The sequence below is a fragment of the Alosa sapidissima genome, chromosome 12, assembly GCF_018492685.1.
Source record: "Alosa sapidissima isolate fAloSap1 chromosome 12, fAloSap1.pri, whole genome shotgun sequence".
Taxonomy (NCBI): Eukaryota; Metazoa; Chordata; class Actinopteri; order Clupeiformes; family Clupeidae; genus Alosa; species Alosa sapidissima.
The window spans coordinates 13,610,011-13,624,364 of record NC_055968.1 but is presented as its reverse complement, the minus strand read 5'-3'; the positions used below and the strand labels follow the sequence as shown (position 1 = coordinate 13,624,364).

At 45.7% G+C, this 14,354-nt stretch overlaps 1 protein-coding gene across 1 annotated transcript in view; it reads right to left on the bottom strand.

Moving 5' to 3' along the window:
- Positions 1 to 12,316, bottom strand: part of sh3rf1 (SH3 domain containing ring finger 1) — a 50,906-nt gene extending 38,590 nt beyond the window's left edge. The window contains exons 1-2 of the mRNA XM_042057084.1: positions 12,001 to 12,316; positions 9,979 to 10,632 (exon numbers count right to left, since the gene is read on the bottom strand). Of these exons, the coding sequence (XP_041913018.1) occupies positions 9,979 to 10,404 (426 nt within the window). The 5' untranslated portion in view covers positions 10,405 to 10,632; positions 12,001 to 12,316. The remainder of the gene's footprint in view (positions 1 to 9,978; positions 10,633 to 12,000) is intronic.
- Positions 12,317 to 14,354: the final 2,038 nt, after the last annotated feature.

The following is a 14,354-nucleotide window of genomic DNA, read 5'->3' as shown; positions in this document are numbered from 1 at the left end:
AGTGTAGAGGGGTTAAAGACCCAAACAAACATCCACCCACCCACACACACACACACACACACACACACACACACACTTTTAAAGACCTGTTCTGAGGGATGGAGCTGAGGGCCAAAGGTCAGAATCCTGAAAAACAAAAACTGTCCACAAATCACCAGCTGGCCTGAGGGAGGGGGAGTGGGGCAGCACTTAACATGCCTGCCCACCAATGAGGCACGCAGAACCAATCACAACTGGCCAATCAGAGCCCTCAGAGTGTGGGGGTGCCCAGGGGTCAAACTGCTCCACTTGAGGTGAACCATGACCGTGCCGGGGGGGCAGAGGTACATGACACACAGGAGAGAGAGAGACGCTGGGTGTGTTTTTCTTCATTCAAACAATTAGCCTGTGTGTGTGTGTGTGTGTGTAAGGGGCTGTTTTTCTTAAGCTGTTGTACCACTGGAGCATCATTTCATGCTAGAGTGCACTGATGCCCCCGACAGGTAGAAAAACACTTCATGCTTTGCGTGTGAAAAGCCCAAGGCATAGATATGAGCTCACAGCGAGTACATTTTCACACCTGGGAATTCTCTGGGCCTGTGTGTGTGTGTGTGTGTGTGTGTGTGTGTGTGTGTGTGTGTGTGTAGTCTATGGAGATAGTAATTTTGTTGATGCACGTGTGAGGGTGTGTGCACGCATGCAAAGCTCTGCGATACACTAAGATACTATTAGGGATTCCAGTCACTGCAACCTATTGTTTAACCGAATAACTAGACCACACACACTGCTAAAGTGTGTGTGTGTGGGGTACCGCTCAAGTCAATAGCAGCTGATGAGATATTTAACAGTACAAGACAGGACAAGACACACACACACACACACACACACACACACCTGTTGAATCACACCAGGGGATTTAGACAGGATGGTGGTCCACAAGTGAACAAACACAGAGGTCGGCTGTTCCTTAGGACAAATATGCTTTTGTATGACCCCTATCTGCCTTATGTGCTGCACTATGTTAAAACAAGGTTGCTACTGAGGAAGCCTAATTGAGGCTGCAATCGAAGTCAGAAAAGTCTATTAAAACAAAGAACTCGTATGGCATTCTCTAACTCTTTAAATGATGAAACTGAGCAGCATTGTACTTCAAGTGTGTGAGGACTCTCGATCAAACAACCGGGGATTCTTCTATGACACACACACACACACACTGTAAATGTGCTACATTATTACATTAATGATGTGAAAGGAGTTATGGAATTGGACAGCTTGGGACCAAGACACAGCTGCAAACAGGTGTGTGCCCAAAAGCACTTTTAGAACAGGAGAGAGACTCTGTATATATGTGTGTGTGTGTGTGTGTGTGTGTGTGTGTGTGTGTGTGTGTGTGTGTGGTGTTGTGACTGCAGCAGGTGCTGTACAAACTTGTCATACCAAATCACACACTTTATGGGCAACAGCGGCCGTTGGAGACAGGATAAAAGAAAACACGACACTATTTCCTTTCTGGCACCCACACAAAAAGCTCGCCGATTTCTCTTATTTGTTTGAAGTGAGAGATTTACAGTTCACACACACAAACACAAGAAACAACCCAAACTACCTCAATTTTGTGGTGAAAAATTAATTGCGCGCACACATCAAATACACTCTTTGAACAAAAGTCAACACAGACACACACCACACACACACACACACACAGACACACACACACACACACACATGTACGCAAACACTCCCCCCCCCCAGGGCCAATATTCTTAAATAAGAGAGAGAGTCAGTCACCTTGACTACAGTTTAATCACCTGATTAAATCTTTTGATCCATCCTTCTGAAATTATATAACCCCAGGGTAGTGCTGAGAACACAGTCCCACCCTGCTGTGAGCCAGCGGACACGTGCACATACGCACACGCACACACACACACACACCTAAGTCGACCAGAGCAAAAGACATATCCAGAATCTACATATCTCTCTCTCTTTCACACTCACTTCAGAAAAAAACAACAACATTAACACATAGCAGCATCTCCTTAACACAAGCACACGTGTGCAATTGTCTGTGTGCACATGCTCTCCAGTCTTCAAAACACACACACACACGGATAAACTAAACACAAATAAATCCTCTAAAAAACATAAATCCTCTCCCCTCAAACATGCAAACACATGCAAACATTTCTCCTTCACACACACACACACACACTCTCGCACACACAGAGTGGAAAAGAGAAGGGGCGCAGGCTAGCTAACAAGTGTGTGTGGAGGGCTGAGGAGAGGGGAGGCTGGTCTGGAGGCGTGAGGAGAGCTCAGAGAGACGAGCTGTCTGATCGGATTACACTGGACCCTCTGCAGCACAGACCGCTAGACTCCAAGCAGGCAGAATCAAGAGATGGGAGGGAGTGTGTGTGTGTGTGTGTGTGGGTGGGTGGGTGGGTGTGTGTGTGTGTGTGTGTGAGTGAATGAGACAGAATATGACAGAAGAGGAAGTGAGAGATAAACAGACACATACATACATACATACATACATACAATTAGGAACAAAATGATTCATACCCCTTTCAGTCAGAACAAACATATTGGTGAAGAGAAAACCAACATTAAATCAATATTGGCCAATGGTATAAATAATTTGGGCGATGTTCCTAACTCTCTCTCTCTCTCTCTGTGTGTGTGTTCCTAACTCTCTCTCTCTCTCTGTGTGTCACACACACACACACACACACACACACACACACAGTTAGGAACAAGACAGACACAGAGAGTGGGAAGAGAGAGAGAGTGAACACAGAGATTTTCTGATGACTGCCCTGACGGGAATCATCATTCTATTAAAAAAAAACAGTGGTTTCCTGCATTTGAGAGAGGATTTAGCAGAGAAGAAAGGAGCCTAACACAAACAAGCAGCACACTAGCAGAGTCAAAACAAAAACAGAGAGAGGGAGAGAAGAATTGAACACACCCAAAGAAGACAACAGATAAATATGCAAACAAAAGGAGAGGAAGACGGTTAGATAAACACTCAAACAAACAGAGAGGAAGACAGAAAAATAGAGAGGAAAAACAGAGAGGAGGAGAGAGGGAGAGAGCCATGTGCTGTTGGAGAGCAGGAGTAAAATGCAATGAAAGAGAAAGACACAAATAGAGAGACATAAGACAGACAGACAGACAAAGACAGACGGACAAAACTACACACAGACAGAAAAGGAAGTCATGTGACCTACATGTAGAGGAAAAAGGCCCTGGGAAGTGGGAAGGAGCAAGGGAGACGGAGAGAGAAGGAAGAGAAAAAAAAAAAAAAAGAGTGCAAAAATAACAGATAGAGCGAGACTGAGTGTACGAGACAGGGGAATATTCCCAGTGTTCACGGCCGGTAAGCATGCGCTTTAGCCTGCAGGGGCTCAGGCATAATGAGGGGGTTCCGTGACACAGGCCGGGTCAGCCAGAGGTTTCCTCAGCAACCATGATGTCATCAAAAAGGGCCAGCGTGACTCAGAGGAGCCCGCAGAGGAGCGGCTGCAGGGCCCAGGGCCAGGAAAGGCCAGAGGAATTTCACAGGGCCCGTTTATGTTCAGGGGAACACAGTAAACAACATTCCTGCTCACTATAAAACTGAGACACAACAGACACAACACACAGACAGAGACAGAGACACAGACACACAGCTTTAGGTTCAAAAGAAAAAGCAAACATGACATGTCAAAACTTAAGAGCAAAACATTTGCTGTTCCGTAAACCAAAAAAGCTTTTGGCTGTTCAAGCTTCAAGGCTTTCCAATGTTTTATGGCAAAAAAGACTAAAAAAGATAAAAGAAAGGGATGAAAGAACATCAGAAAAGCAGAACCCTTAACCAAGGGAATTTAGTGCAAAACAAGTCCAGAGTTAACAGGCTAATCAGTGGCACTTTCTTCCTCACTAACTAGGAGGAGCAGAGGCCACCGCATTACAAAACAACTCGGACCTAAAAACGACTGAAGGTTTCTCATTGCCATCTAAATGAGGGGGACCTCTGGAGGTATAGAGCGAGAGAGAGAGAGAGAGAGAGAGAGAGAGAGAGAGAGAGAGAGAGAGAGAGAGAGAGAGTCAGCGAGTCAGCGATGCGTTACAGCAAGCCCTCATTATTACGGGAGAAACAATGGCCTAATTACACCCCCCGGTGATTCAGCTGGGCTGGACAGCAGGCAGTGTACACACACACACACACAAATTTGCCGTAAAGCAGCCCCAGACCCATATAAAATCCCCCCCTTCAGCCTTTCACACATTACACTACGTGTGAATTTCATGCATGGAACACTAATCTGAACTGGACAGAGAGCTAGACAATTTTTTACAACTCACAGATTACACACACACATACGTCTCAACTTGCTCTAAGCCCTCAGCAGACGTGGGTTTACAATCTGCTGGTCCCTGCTTTCATCTCCTCCTCTTACAGGGGATGGCCGTGGCAGTCCGAGAGACAGACTGACCAATAGAGTGACCTCAGTGGCAGTCACCCTTAATCACAGATGAGATTAGCAGTGCTTGCCCCAGCTCTCATTAAATAATGGTGAGAATCTCCAGCATCGGTAATGAACCTCGTTAGGAGACATTAGCGAGGGAGTGGGGGTGGGACTGTGGAGGAAGAGTGTGTGTGTGTGTGTGTGTGTGTGTGTGTGTGTGTGTGTGTGTGTGTGTGTGTGTGTGTGGAGGGAGCATGCAGCAGCTTTTAATAAAAAAAAAAAGGTTAGACTTTATCATGCATGGCTTCATGTATTATAATGAATCTGGGGCCGTTTTCCCTTTATCGGCAGGAAGTATTAAAATGGCGCACTGATTAATATGGGTTGGGGTAAGATGGGCGTGCTCTAGCGAATGGGAGCTTTAATTCATCTTTTTCTTCTGATCCCACACTGGTGTGACCTCTCACCTCTAACCCTTCACCCCTGACCTTTCCTCTTGTCCTTTTATGCCTTTTTTTAGCTCTGATGGTTTGACTAGCCTGACAAGAGATTGTGGAACAAAGAGTTTGTGTTTTTGTGTGTGTGTGTGAGAGAGAGAGAGAGAGAGGAGAGACAGAGAGAGAGAATGTGTGTTCTTCAATGACAAATATAGATTTTATGTGTGACAAATATGAGTGCTGCTAACGGTGTGCCTTCTGTCTTCCTTACAATCTCAGTCTCTTTCCTCCCTCTGTCACCACACACACACACACACACACACACACACATACACACGCTACAGCTGGTGGGTTTTGGTGTGAAGGTGACATCTGGCCCTCTGGCCATTTGACTACTCCAGTCACCTTCCTCTGTCAGTTTTCATCACTCTCTCCTTCCTTCTTTCTTTTCTCCCCCTCCCCTCCCCGCACCGTTACCCAGGTTAGCCCCTCTTCCATGACTAAACTACAGTCAGCATACCCAGGGGCTGTAGAAGAGGATGACCACCAAAAACACAGTCTCTCTCTCTCTCTCTCTCTGCTGGCCCATTCAACCCATGTCAGTCTGATCAGAGGCCCATGGAAACAAAACCGTGTGTGTGTGTGTGTGTGTGTGTAGCACGCTCCAACCCTTTTAACCAGCAGCAGTATTTTTCTGCTCAGATAAAAATCAAAGCCGGAGAAAAGAAAAAAAAAAAAGGAGGAACGAGAACGAGAGAAAGGAAGAAAAAAGGGAGAGAAAGAGAGAAGTTGAGGGTGAGAGAAAGGGGAGGAAAAATAAAGAGACAAAGTAAGTGTGAAAAGAGATGGAAGCAGTTCAAAGAGAACAGGAGAACAAAAAGAAAACATAACAAGAGGAGAGAACGAGAGAGAGAGAGAGAGAGAGAGAGAGAGAGAGAGAGAGAGAGAGAGAGAGAGAGAGAGAGAGAGAGAGAGAGAGAGAGAGAGAGACGAGAGAAGAGAAGACTAGGGAGCGCGTGAGGGGGTCTCTGGAGGACTGGGCACCTCATAGCAGGGCAGGGGCGGTGGGAGGGGGGGGGGGGATCAGGGCCAGTGACACGCTCTTTGATCTCTGGGGCTTTCATCTGTCGACAACATCCACCTGCACACCCTCAGAAACCCTTACGACCCCCCGCCACCCTTTGCTTGTACCCCAACCAATCTGATTTACCCTGTCCCTGACACGAGAGAGAAGGGGGGGGGTGATAGCACTCCGTGGAGCGAAACTGCCCCAGTTGGCACGGCTCTTCATCTCATCACACCTGCTCAAGGTTAGCAGGCACTAACGGAGAAGGTCATACAACAATTCCACTTGTGCCCCTCAGAAGAATACTGTATGCTTTTGAGTGTGTGTGTGTGTGTGTGTGTGTGTGTGTGTGTGTGTGTGTGTGTGTGTATGAGAGTTTGAGTGAGTGAGGGAGAGAGTGTATGTGTATGCATGTGTTTGTGTGTGTGTGTGTGTGTGTGTGTGAGAGAGAGTATAAGCGCTTTCAGATATAACCTCCGGAGTATATGCGGAGGTTTGTCAAACGGAGGTCCTACCCTTCGGATGATGAGTAGAACAACCGGCTAAATTCGGACTTCCATATGACCGGTTATGTCGTTCAGATATACGGCCCCACCGTTTAACATCCGCAGAACCTCCGGTCTTACACGTATGTCGGAAAGCGCTTTATGAGTAAGAGGGTGGGGTAGTGGGATACGCCTGTTCCTTGTAGCCAGCACAGATCATGTATCAGAATGCGAACAAAACCCCCCAAATAACAGAGCTGTGGCCAACATAGCTCCCCTCTTATCGCAATCAAACAGGCACATTCCAGCCAGGCCCAAACCCTTTCTCTGTCTCTTTCTTCCCTCTCTCTCTCTCTCTCCCCATCTCTTTCCTCCTCTCGCTCTTTCCCTCCCTCTTGGAGCAGGGTACACGTTTGATGTGCAGGCTGGCACAGAGGAAGAGGAGGTGAAGGATGGAGGATGACGGAGGGGGGGGGTTGGGGCTAGGGGGTGGGACAGAGGCCGTCTGGCGTCTCACTGCCACACAGCCCTCGCAGAGAGGAAGATGGGCCTCCCCAGAGGAATGTAGCCAGAATCAAAAAAAAAAAAAAAAGGGGAGAAAGAGAGGGAGACATGAGAAAACAGGAGGCCGGGATGAAAGGTGAAGCGTTCGTTCACGTTGGTTTAAGCACCACACATCAACAACATTCTGCTCCGTTTCATCTTGATTAGAAGCAGTATATTTGCTTCATCTATACACCCACACACACACACACACTTGACTGAAGAAATTTCTCACTGCCTAAGCCCCCAGCTATAGAACCAGTATTTCAGGTCAATTTATGTAATTTCTTTCTCATTTGCCAGTTCAGTCAGTGAGGAGAGCGTAGCTGGGAAAAAGAGCGAGAGGTTCCCTCCGTCTGCGCGAGGCGACCTGAGCAGATTCAGTTACTATATTACCGAACAATGGCGCTAACTGTTTTGACAGGTGAGGGGGGTGATTCATGACAAGACTATGTGCACAAGAGTTTCGGCCGCAGAGTGCAAAAACAAGCCCGGAGATAAAGCCAACACCTTGCTATTTAAGACGCCTTCACAGGGAGGGAAGGCACAAGCAAATTAGAGGGAGACGCAGACACGTAGACATGCCATCAAGAGGGCTCTTGTTTTCGCCAGGAGGGAAACATGTGACATGTTCCGGGAGATGAAACAAATAAAAAAACAAAAACAGCTGTTGTCATGGCAATTATCTAAAAACAGGCGACCTGGAGTATAGTGCCTTTACCTCGTGTTGCAACAAGAAACGTAGTGACACACACAAGACACACACACACACTACACCTCCCTATGAGATGCCTAAGGTAAAGTGGGCTTAACCTGGTTCCTGAGTTCACCAGGGGGGTATACTACGAATCTCGATTAGTGGGTTAGCGAGGCATGTTGCGCTCAAAGCCAGGGTATGCTGTGACACGAAAGTGGATCTGTTTTAGTGTCGCTATATCACCATGGTATCTTATGCTGTCAACCAAACCTGGTCGGGAGGAGGTTATGTGCTAAGTTATAGCTCAAATCGTGTAATCTACCGCCCACTGACCAATCAATTGTTTTAAAAACGAAGTTCTCTCACGTGTAGGATTCTGTCATATATCTTACAGGTGGAGCTCCGCCTCTACTAACATTTTGGATCTCGAATGCGCTTTAATAGTGCTGTGCGTGCAAATATCCCACTATGGACGTGCATACCATACAACAACTGATGACAATTGATTTATTTGATGTTAAAAGTTAGACACAAAAAATGACCGCAGTGTAGATTAAGCTATCGCTCATGAATGCGGAAGTAATTGTTTTTAAATAGAGGCGGTCTTGTGCATCTCCACGTTTCACGATTGGCCAACGTCATCCCAACACCGAGAACGCGCACAGATCTGAGCTGAAAGCCTAGTTTGACAAATACATCACATAACTGCTATCGTAGTATCACTTAACATATACCCCAGAGTCAAGGCTTTGTGAAGCCTCAAAATGTCTACATAGCCTAGATATGTCTATTGTGCTTCGTAGTATACCCCACAGGGCATCACCAAGAGCTTCATAAACTGGATCTCCTCCATTAAGCTCGTCACCACCAGCAGAAGCCCTTTACCTCATAAACACCTCCAACCTCCATGCCTGTTCACCTCTCAACACCTGACTCATTCCTGGAAAAGATCTCCAACACCACTCAAAGTGTTCTTCAGCACTGTTAACAGAACTCAACGGTAAGCATTACATCAAGCCCGGATCTTGATAGTCAAGCTTCAGCTGAACCCTTAAAATCTCACTTGTCCAAACACTGATGTGGGGTTAGCATGGACCTGCACACATACCACACTGACCAAACAAACGTGTCCCTCAAAGGCAACACAGAAGACAGACCAATCTCCTTTAACATTTTTAAAAGGCACAGGAAGGAACTCACACACAGGTAACAAATTAAACACTGAGCCTCCCAGGACTGCTCGTGTCCATTACGTTTGGATTTCAACAGTAAACACATGGATCTTGAAAAACCTCATCCTTTCCTTTCATCAATGTAAACAAAGCAATCCTTTGCATCAAACAACCAACAGTCTATTTGACTACCAGACCCACTAAGGTTACCAAGAGCAACCTCTTGTTTTCCTTGTTATAGATCACCCCAGGCTACCCTCTCTTAGTTTTTGACCCAGCCCAGCCTAACTTCCTTGAATTCCAGGCCCTCAGATGTTCAGCCCTGTCTGTGTGCGTTTGTCCGCCCTTCAGGCAAACACACTGTCAGCACATTCAAGCTGTTGTCGCAACAATCAATTCAGACTGACAGGCAGCTAGATGGCTCTTCACACTGACCAGTGGTCAACTGGGCCTAGCCTGGCTGCTACAACTGGTAATCCAGAGGAGCGATTTAAGCCTGCAGAGCCATATGTTTTCTTCAATTCCTATGTTTTTCAGTTTTTTTTCCTTCTTTTTCTTTTTTAAACAATTTTTCTATTTTTTAAACTACTATTCTTTAGTTGCTATCAAGTGGACTTGAACAATCTGTGCCAAGAGGAACATTATAAGGATACATCATGAGGAACATAATAAATACATCTAAAACTTAAGTTACCACCTGTATGATTTAATGAACTGAATTAAGAGCTGGAAGACTTCACCTCCCATGTATTAGTGTGTGTACACCATGCTGTCCACAAGAGCTTGTGGCGATCCCTCCCTAGGCAGTTGTACAAGTGACCCATGAACCCCCTGGAGGAGGCTATTGTGGGTGCTAATCTAAGAAGTGAAAGGCATAGTCTCTGATAATCCACTACATTTTTTGTCAGTCAGCAAACTCTTCCTCAGAGTCCTCCAAAAAAAACAATAACAACTCTGGTGTTTGTACAGAGTGACAGTAAATGAGAAGCAAACAGAATGAGCCACACACTATTGCAGGCAATCAAAACGTTGCTTAAGAAGTGTGGAAGGTATGTAATTAGGTTTGCTGTTGAGCACTGTTGAACATTTTGCCAGAATCACAAAGTCTGCACTTTCAAGCTGAGAATAGCAACGGGGACCGGACTCACCCTGACAAGGGTGCTCTTGGCCTGCACCCGTTGGGGCTGCACTCCTGGTGCTCCTGGCTCTCTCTGGGCCGCCGCTGTCGCCTGCGCCCTGACCAGTGCCGCCGCGGTGCCGTTGGCCGCACAACCTCCCGCTGTGGCCACTCCTCCTGCTCCTCCTCCGGCACCTGTCCCCGGGCCCGGCCGCCGAGGCCTCTGCTTGATGCCGTCCAGTAGGCGCACCAGCAGGATGTTGCTGGGCAGCTCGTCCACGCCGCTCTCCACCAGCGTGCGGCACTCTGGGCAGCGTAGCTCCCCCCGCGAGCCCATGATTCCAAGCAGGCAGCGCCGGCAAAAGGTGTGTTGGCACGGCAGCACCTTGGCCGAGGCATCCAGACGTTCCAGGCACACAGGGCACTCCAACAGGTCCAGCAGTGCAGACTCATCCATTGTTATTTCCTTTTCTTTTTCTCTCGTTTTAAATATTGTCACTCACTGTCTTTCTCTCACTCTCTCTCTCTCTCTCTCTCTCTCTCTCAAGCTGTCCAGTCTGGCCTCTCCTGACGTTTTCAGTCTGGCAGGAGGGCCATACTGCTTGTAGGTTGGTTGGGAAGCAACAGTCCTTGCCCTGGTCACGTTACTCCCATGCCTCGGTTATTGCCATGACACCGACAGCATCTGTGAGAGACAGAAAGGACAATCCATTGTCAGGAAATGAAAAACGACATATAGCCGGAAACAGACAAGGAGATCCATATAAATGAATGATTCTTTGAATGACTATTCCCTGCACATGCCTCTTATACAACAGGACCAATTAGATTCTTCACTGATCCAGTAGGCCATTATGAACCAATAAGTTAGTCTTTCGCCCCACTTAAATAGGCAACTGTACAAAAGAATCCACCAAGATATTAGAAAACTAGTGCCCAGGAGAAGACAACGGTTCGGAGAGGGTTACGGTCACGTTTGGCTGGATGGATTTACGTGCCTGCACTGCTAAACGTGCACAACACCCGATCCCGACCTCTCAAACAGCAGCTCCCGCCCATAACCTCTCTGTCCTCTGGGAAAGTCTTCGCTGTTTACCCCCGACTCGCCGGGTCAATCGATCCAGTCATCAGCAAGATGCGGCGACTTCATTGTTCAGCTTGAATCATCTTGTTTGAAACATACTACAGCCCGGCATGGGAAAGACCACAGCTCTAGTTTTCATACTCTCACAGGCTGACCTCAAAATTGGTTAACATTACACAAGCTATTTCACTGACTCTGCATCACTATGAAGAATTATCATCATTGAAACAGAACTGGACAGTTTTGTTCAAGAGTAGCTTAAGCTATAAGTTAATATCATATGCGGTTACAAAAAAAAATGAAGGTGAGTATCTAGAGACATTAATTACCTTTCTTAGGCTGAATGTAAATGCCATATGACAACCCCTATTGTAACCCTCCTTTCAATCGCATCACAACAGACGAGCTGCATTGTTTTGTTTTTTGTATTTCATCTTGGACAGTAGGCCCAACTCTGGTTTAAGCCTTGATGAATGAGCCGGTAGCGTAAGCTCCGCGGAGACCTAACCATAAACGGAGTCCTAAATGCGAATCGTAGCCTATTTTACTAAGCTAGCAGCAGGACTCCCTTAACTCAATAACTTATGCGAGTTTAGTCAACTCGGTAAAGAATAGGGGACTGAACCTCCGTTCATAGGCTACGAACTATCGCTACCAACTAAGCAGCAATCCAACAAACTGCTCATAGTAAGGGTAATGAGATGTGGACAACGTAACCTAGCCAACAGAACTGTGAATCAACTACAGCTTACGATAGGCTACTACTCCATGAGTACATAGCCTGACTGCATAGCCAGCCAACACGAAGCACTGTTTAGGCAACATGTATCAGGCTAACAAAGCTTCTCTGTAAATGAGTATGCGTAAAACAAGTTGCCAACTGAACAGGGAACATTTACATTACCGTTGTAAGAGCACAAACATATTAATATCAGAAGTTTGTCTTTGGAAAAAAAAAATTGAACCTACCTGCGGAGACTGCGCCTCCTTTTCTAACCCTCTCCTCTCTTTCCAGAACAATTTCTTTCCGACTTCAACAGCCGACCAAACACGCCAATCGCCGCCTCTCGCTACTTTCCCAAGCTCTAGTTCTCAGAGAAGCCCGTTGTTTGTTGTGTAGGGTATTTCTCATTCCCTCGACGCGAAGTTAAAACGTTGGCGTTCACGCCATTATATCTGACGTTTGGATTATCCGTGAACGCTGGAGATGGCGTTTGACTAGAATCAGGGTAAGGAGAAAAGAGAAATGGGTAAAGAACTCCGGCGTCTGTGTCCAAACGCCATGATGAACTCGATTGTTACTTTGTAGCACCCCCAGTGGCTTATATAGTGCGACTTAGTCGGGAGGGCGTAGTGTGACAGTCGCGCACTTCAATAAAATAGTAGCTGGTTACTTTGTCCTTTTAAGCCATATCATATCATATTAACAAATAATAATAAACACCAATTAAACAGTATTTTACAGTGCTTACAAAGGCTCAGAAGGCAACCGTGGTTCACCTCAAAATAATCAGTTTGTCGTTGTCTCCCACATTAAAAATCCCCCTTGTACTATTATTTCCTCAGATTTAAACATTTAGAATCTTGGAATAAGAAGTCTTCAGTTGAAACAATTATTGTAGCCTTTTCCATTTGTATTACATTCACATTTCATCTATTTGATCTTAGTATGTAGACTACAACATGCTGGTCTCAGACATATGGATTTGGCATAATATATGACTAAAATGTGTGACATATGTGGCTACTGTGCAGAGCCACTGCCCCTCCTACTGCAGGCCAGGCAAAGGTTATACTACGTGCTAATGCACATGTCAGTTACATCAGTGGTGTGGTTATCAGTGTGTGGACCTTCACTATGGCACAACGTGTCACCATAAAAAACAATCCAGCTGGGCACAGTGCACACACCACCACATTCCAGTGGAAAATGTGGAGTACATGAACACACTTAACCTGACTCCAGGCCACCACACCTAACGCTAAATGCACATGTGCCAATTGTTTTTTCTTGGTGGTGAATTATTATTGGTGGTTGTGATGTCCAGTCACTATCATGTTCAACATGTTTTACTAGCAACCTAAACCTGTTTAACTCTTGTGGGCACTCACAGTCTCTGAAATGAAAATGTGCTGTTTCAATAGAGAATAACCCTGAGTAGGATCCTCTAAGACAGTGGTTCTTAACTGGTCTGGCTTTGGGACCCACTATTTCCCATGTTCATGAAGTCGCGACCCATATACTGTTTTTAAATGCCTGTAGGCCTACTTGTTTGGAACGTGGTGATGTTTGGCATTACATTTGTGAAGCCTTCAACTCCTGATCACCTCTTAAAACACTCTGCAGGTTTGTTTTTGACAAGGGTGCTTTGTGTCATTTTAGTTTTGATGGTTTCATGTTCTCATATGCCAGCAATTCACTGCATGCCACACTCTGGGGTTACTGTCCCATTTTGTCCAATCTGAAAGGTCTAAAATTAGATCTGATAAGGTAACATTTTAAATATGCGTTTGTTTGTTTTTTTGTTTTTAACCACAAGCTCCGCGACCCACTCAGAATGGTTCCGCGACTCACTTTTGGATCCCAACCCACCAGTTAAGAAACCATGCTCTAAGATACCATTCTTCTCTTATTGTGAAGTGGGTTACAGCTATTACGTTGTTTTCTTTATTGTTGATAGAGATAATAGTGATCATATGACAAGTCCTACTTTTTTAATTTCTTAATCACGAGTTCTTCGGCCTTTCTTCTCTTCCCTTACCACACACAGAACAGAACCTCAGGAGAATAGAGAGGGGGAGAGAGAAAACAATAAAGAGCAAGATTTATATCGATCCTATTTTCAGGACAGTTCATATTGAGAGAGACCCGGAGAGACAGAGAGAGAACAATAAATGTGTGTGATTTATGGTATGTTGGCCCTTTACTGTTGGATGTGATCCCATTGGACCTAGCAGGAGCTCTCGGGTCATATTTCACTGTTGCCGTGAGATACATGCTCCGCCCCCATGAGGAAGGGACTTTAAAGCTGCAGCTATTACTTCCTGGTTGACCCTCAGATACCTGCTCCTGAATTATGCACCACCTAGCTTTGTGTGCAGGTAGAGATAAAGTCTATATTTAGCATTGTGTGGCTGCAAAAGCAAAGCAAACACTTGAAGCCATAATGGCCACTCAAATAGACAAAAGAACAAAACAAATGAATGGTGATGATTAACACAACAAATGACCTAACAATATATATAGTACTAAAAGGTTGGGAAGGAACTAGCTGAGAGTAAACATATTTTTGAGACATAAACCCATTAAGACTGTAGAACAC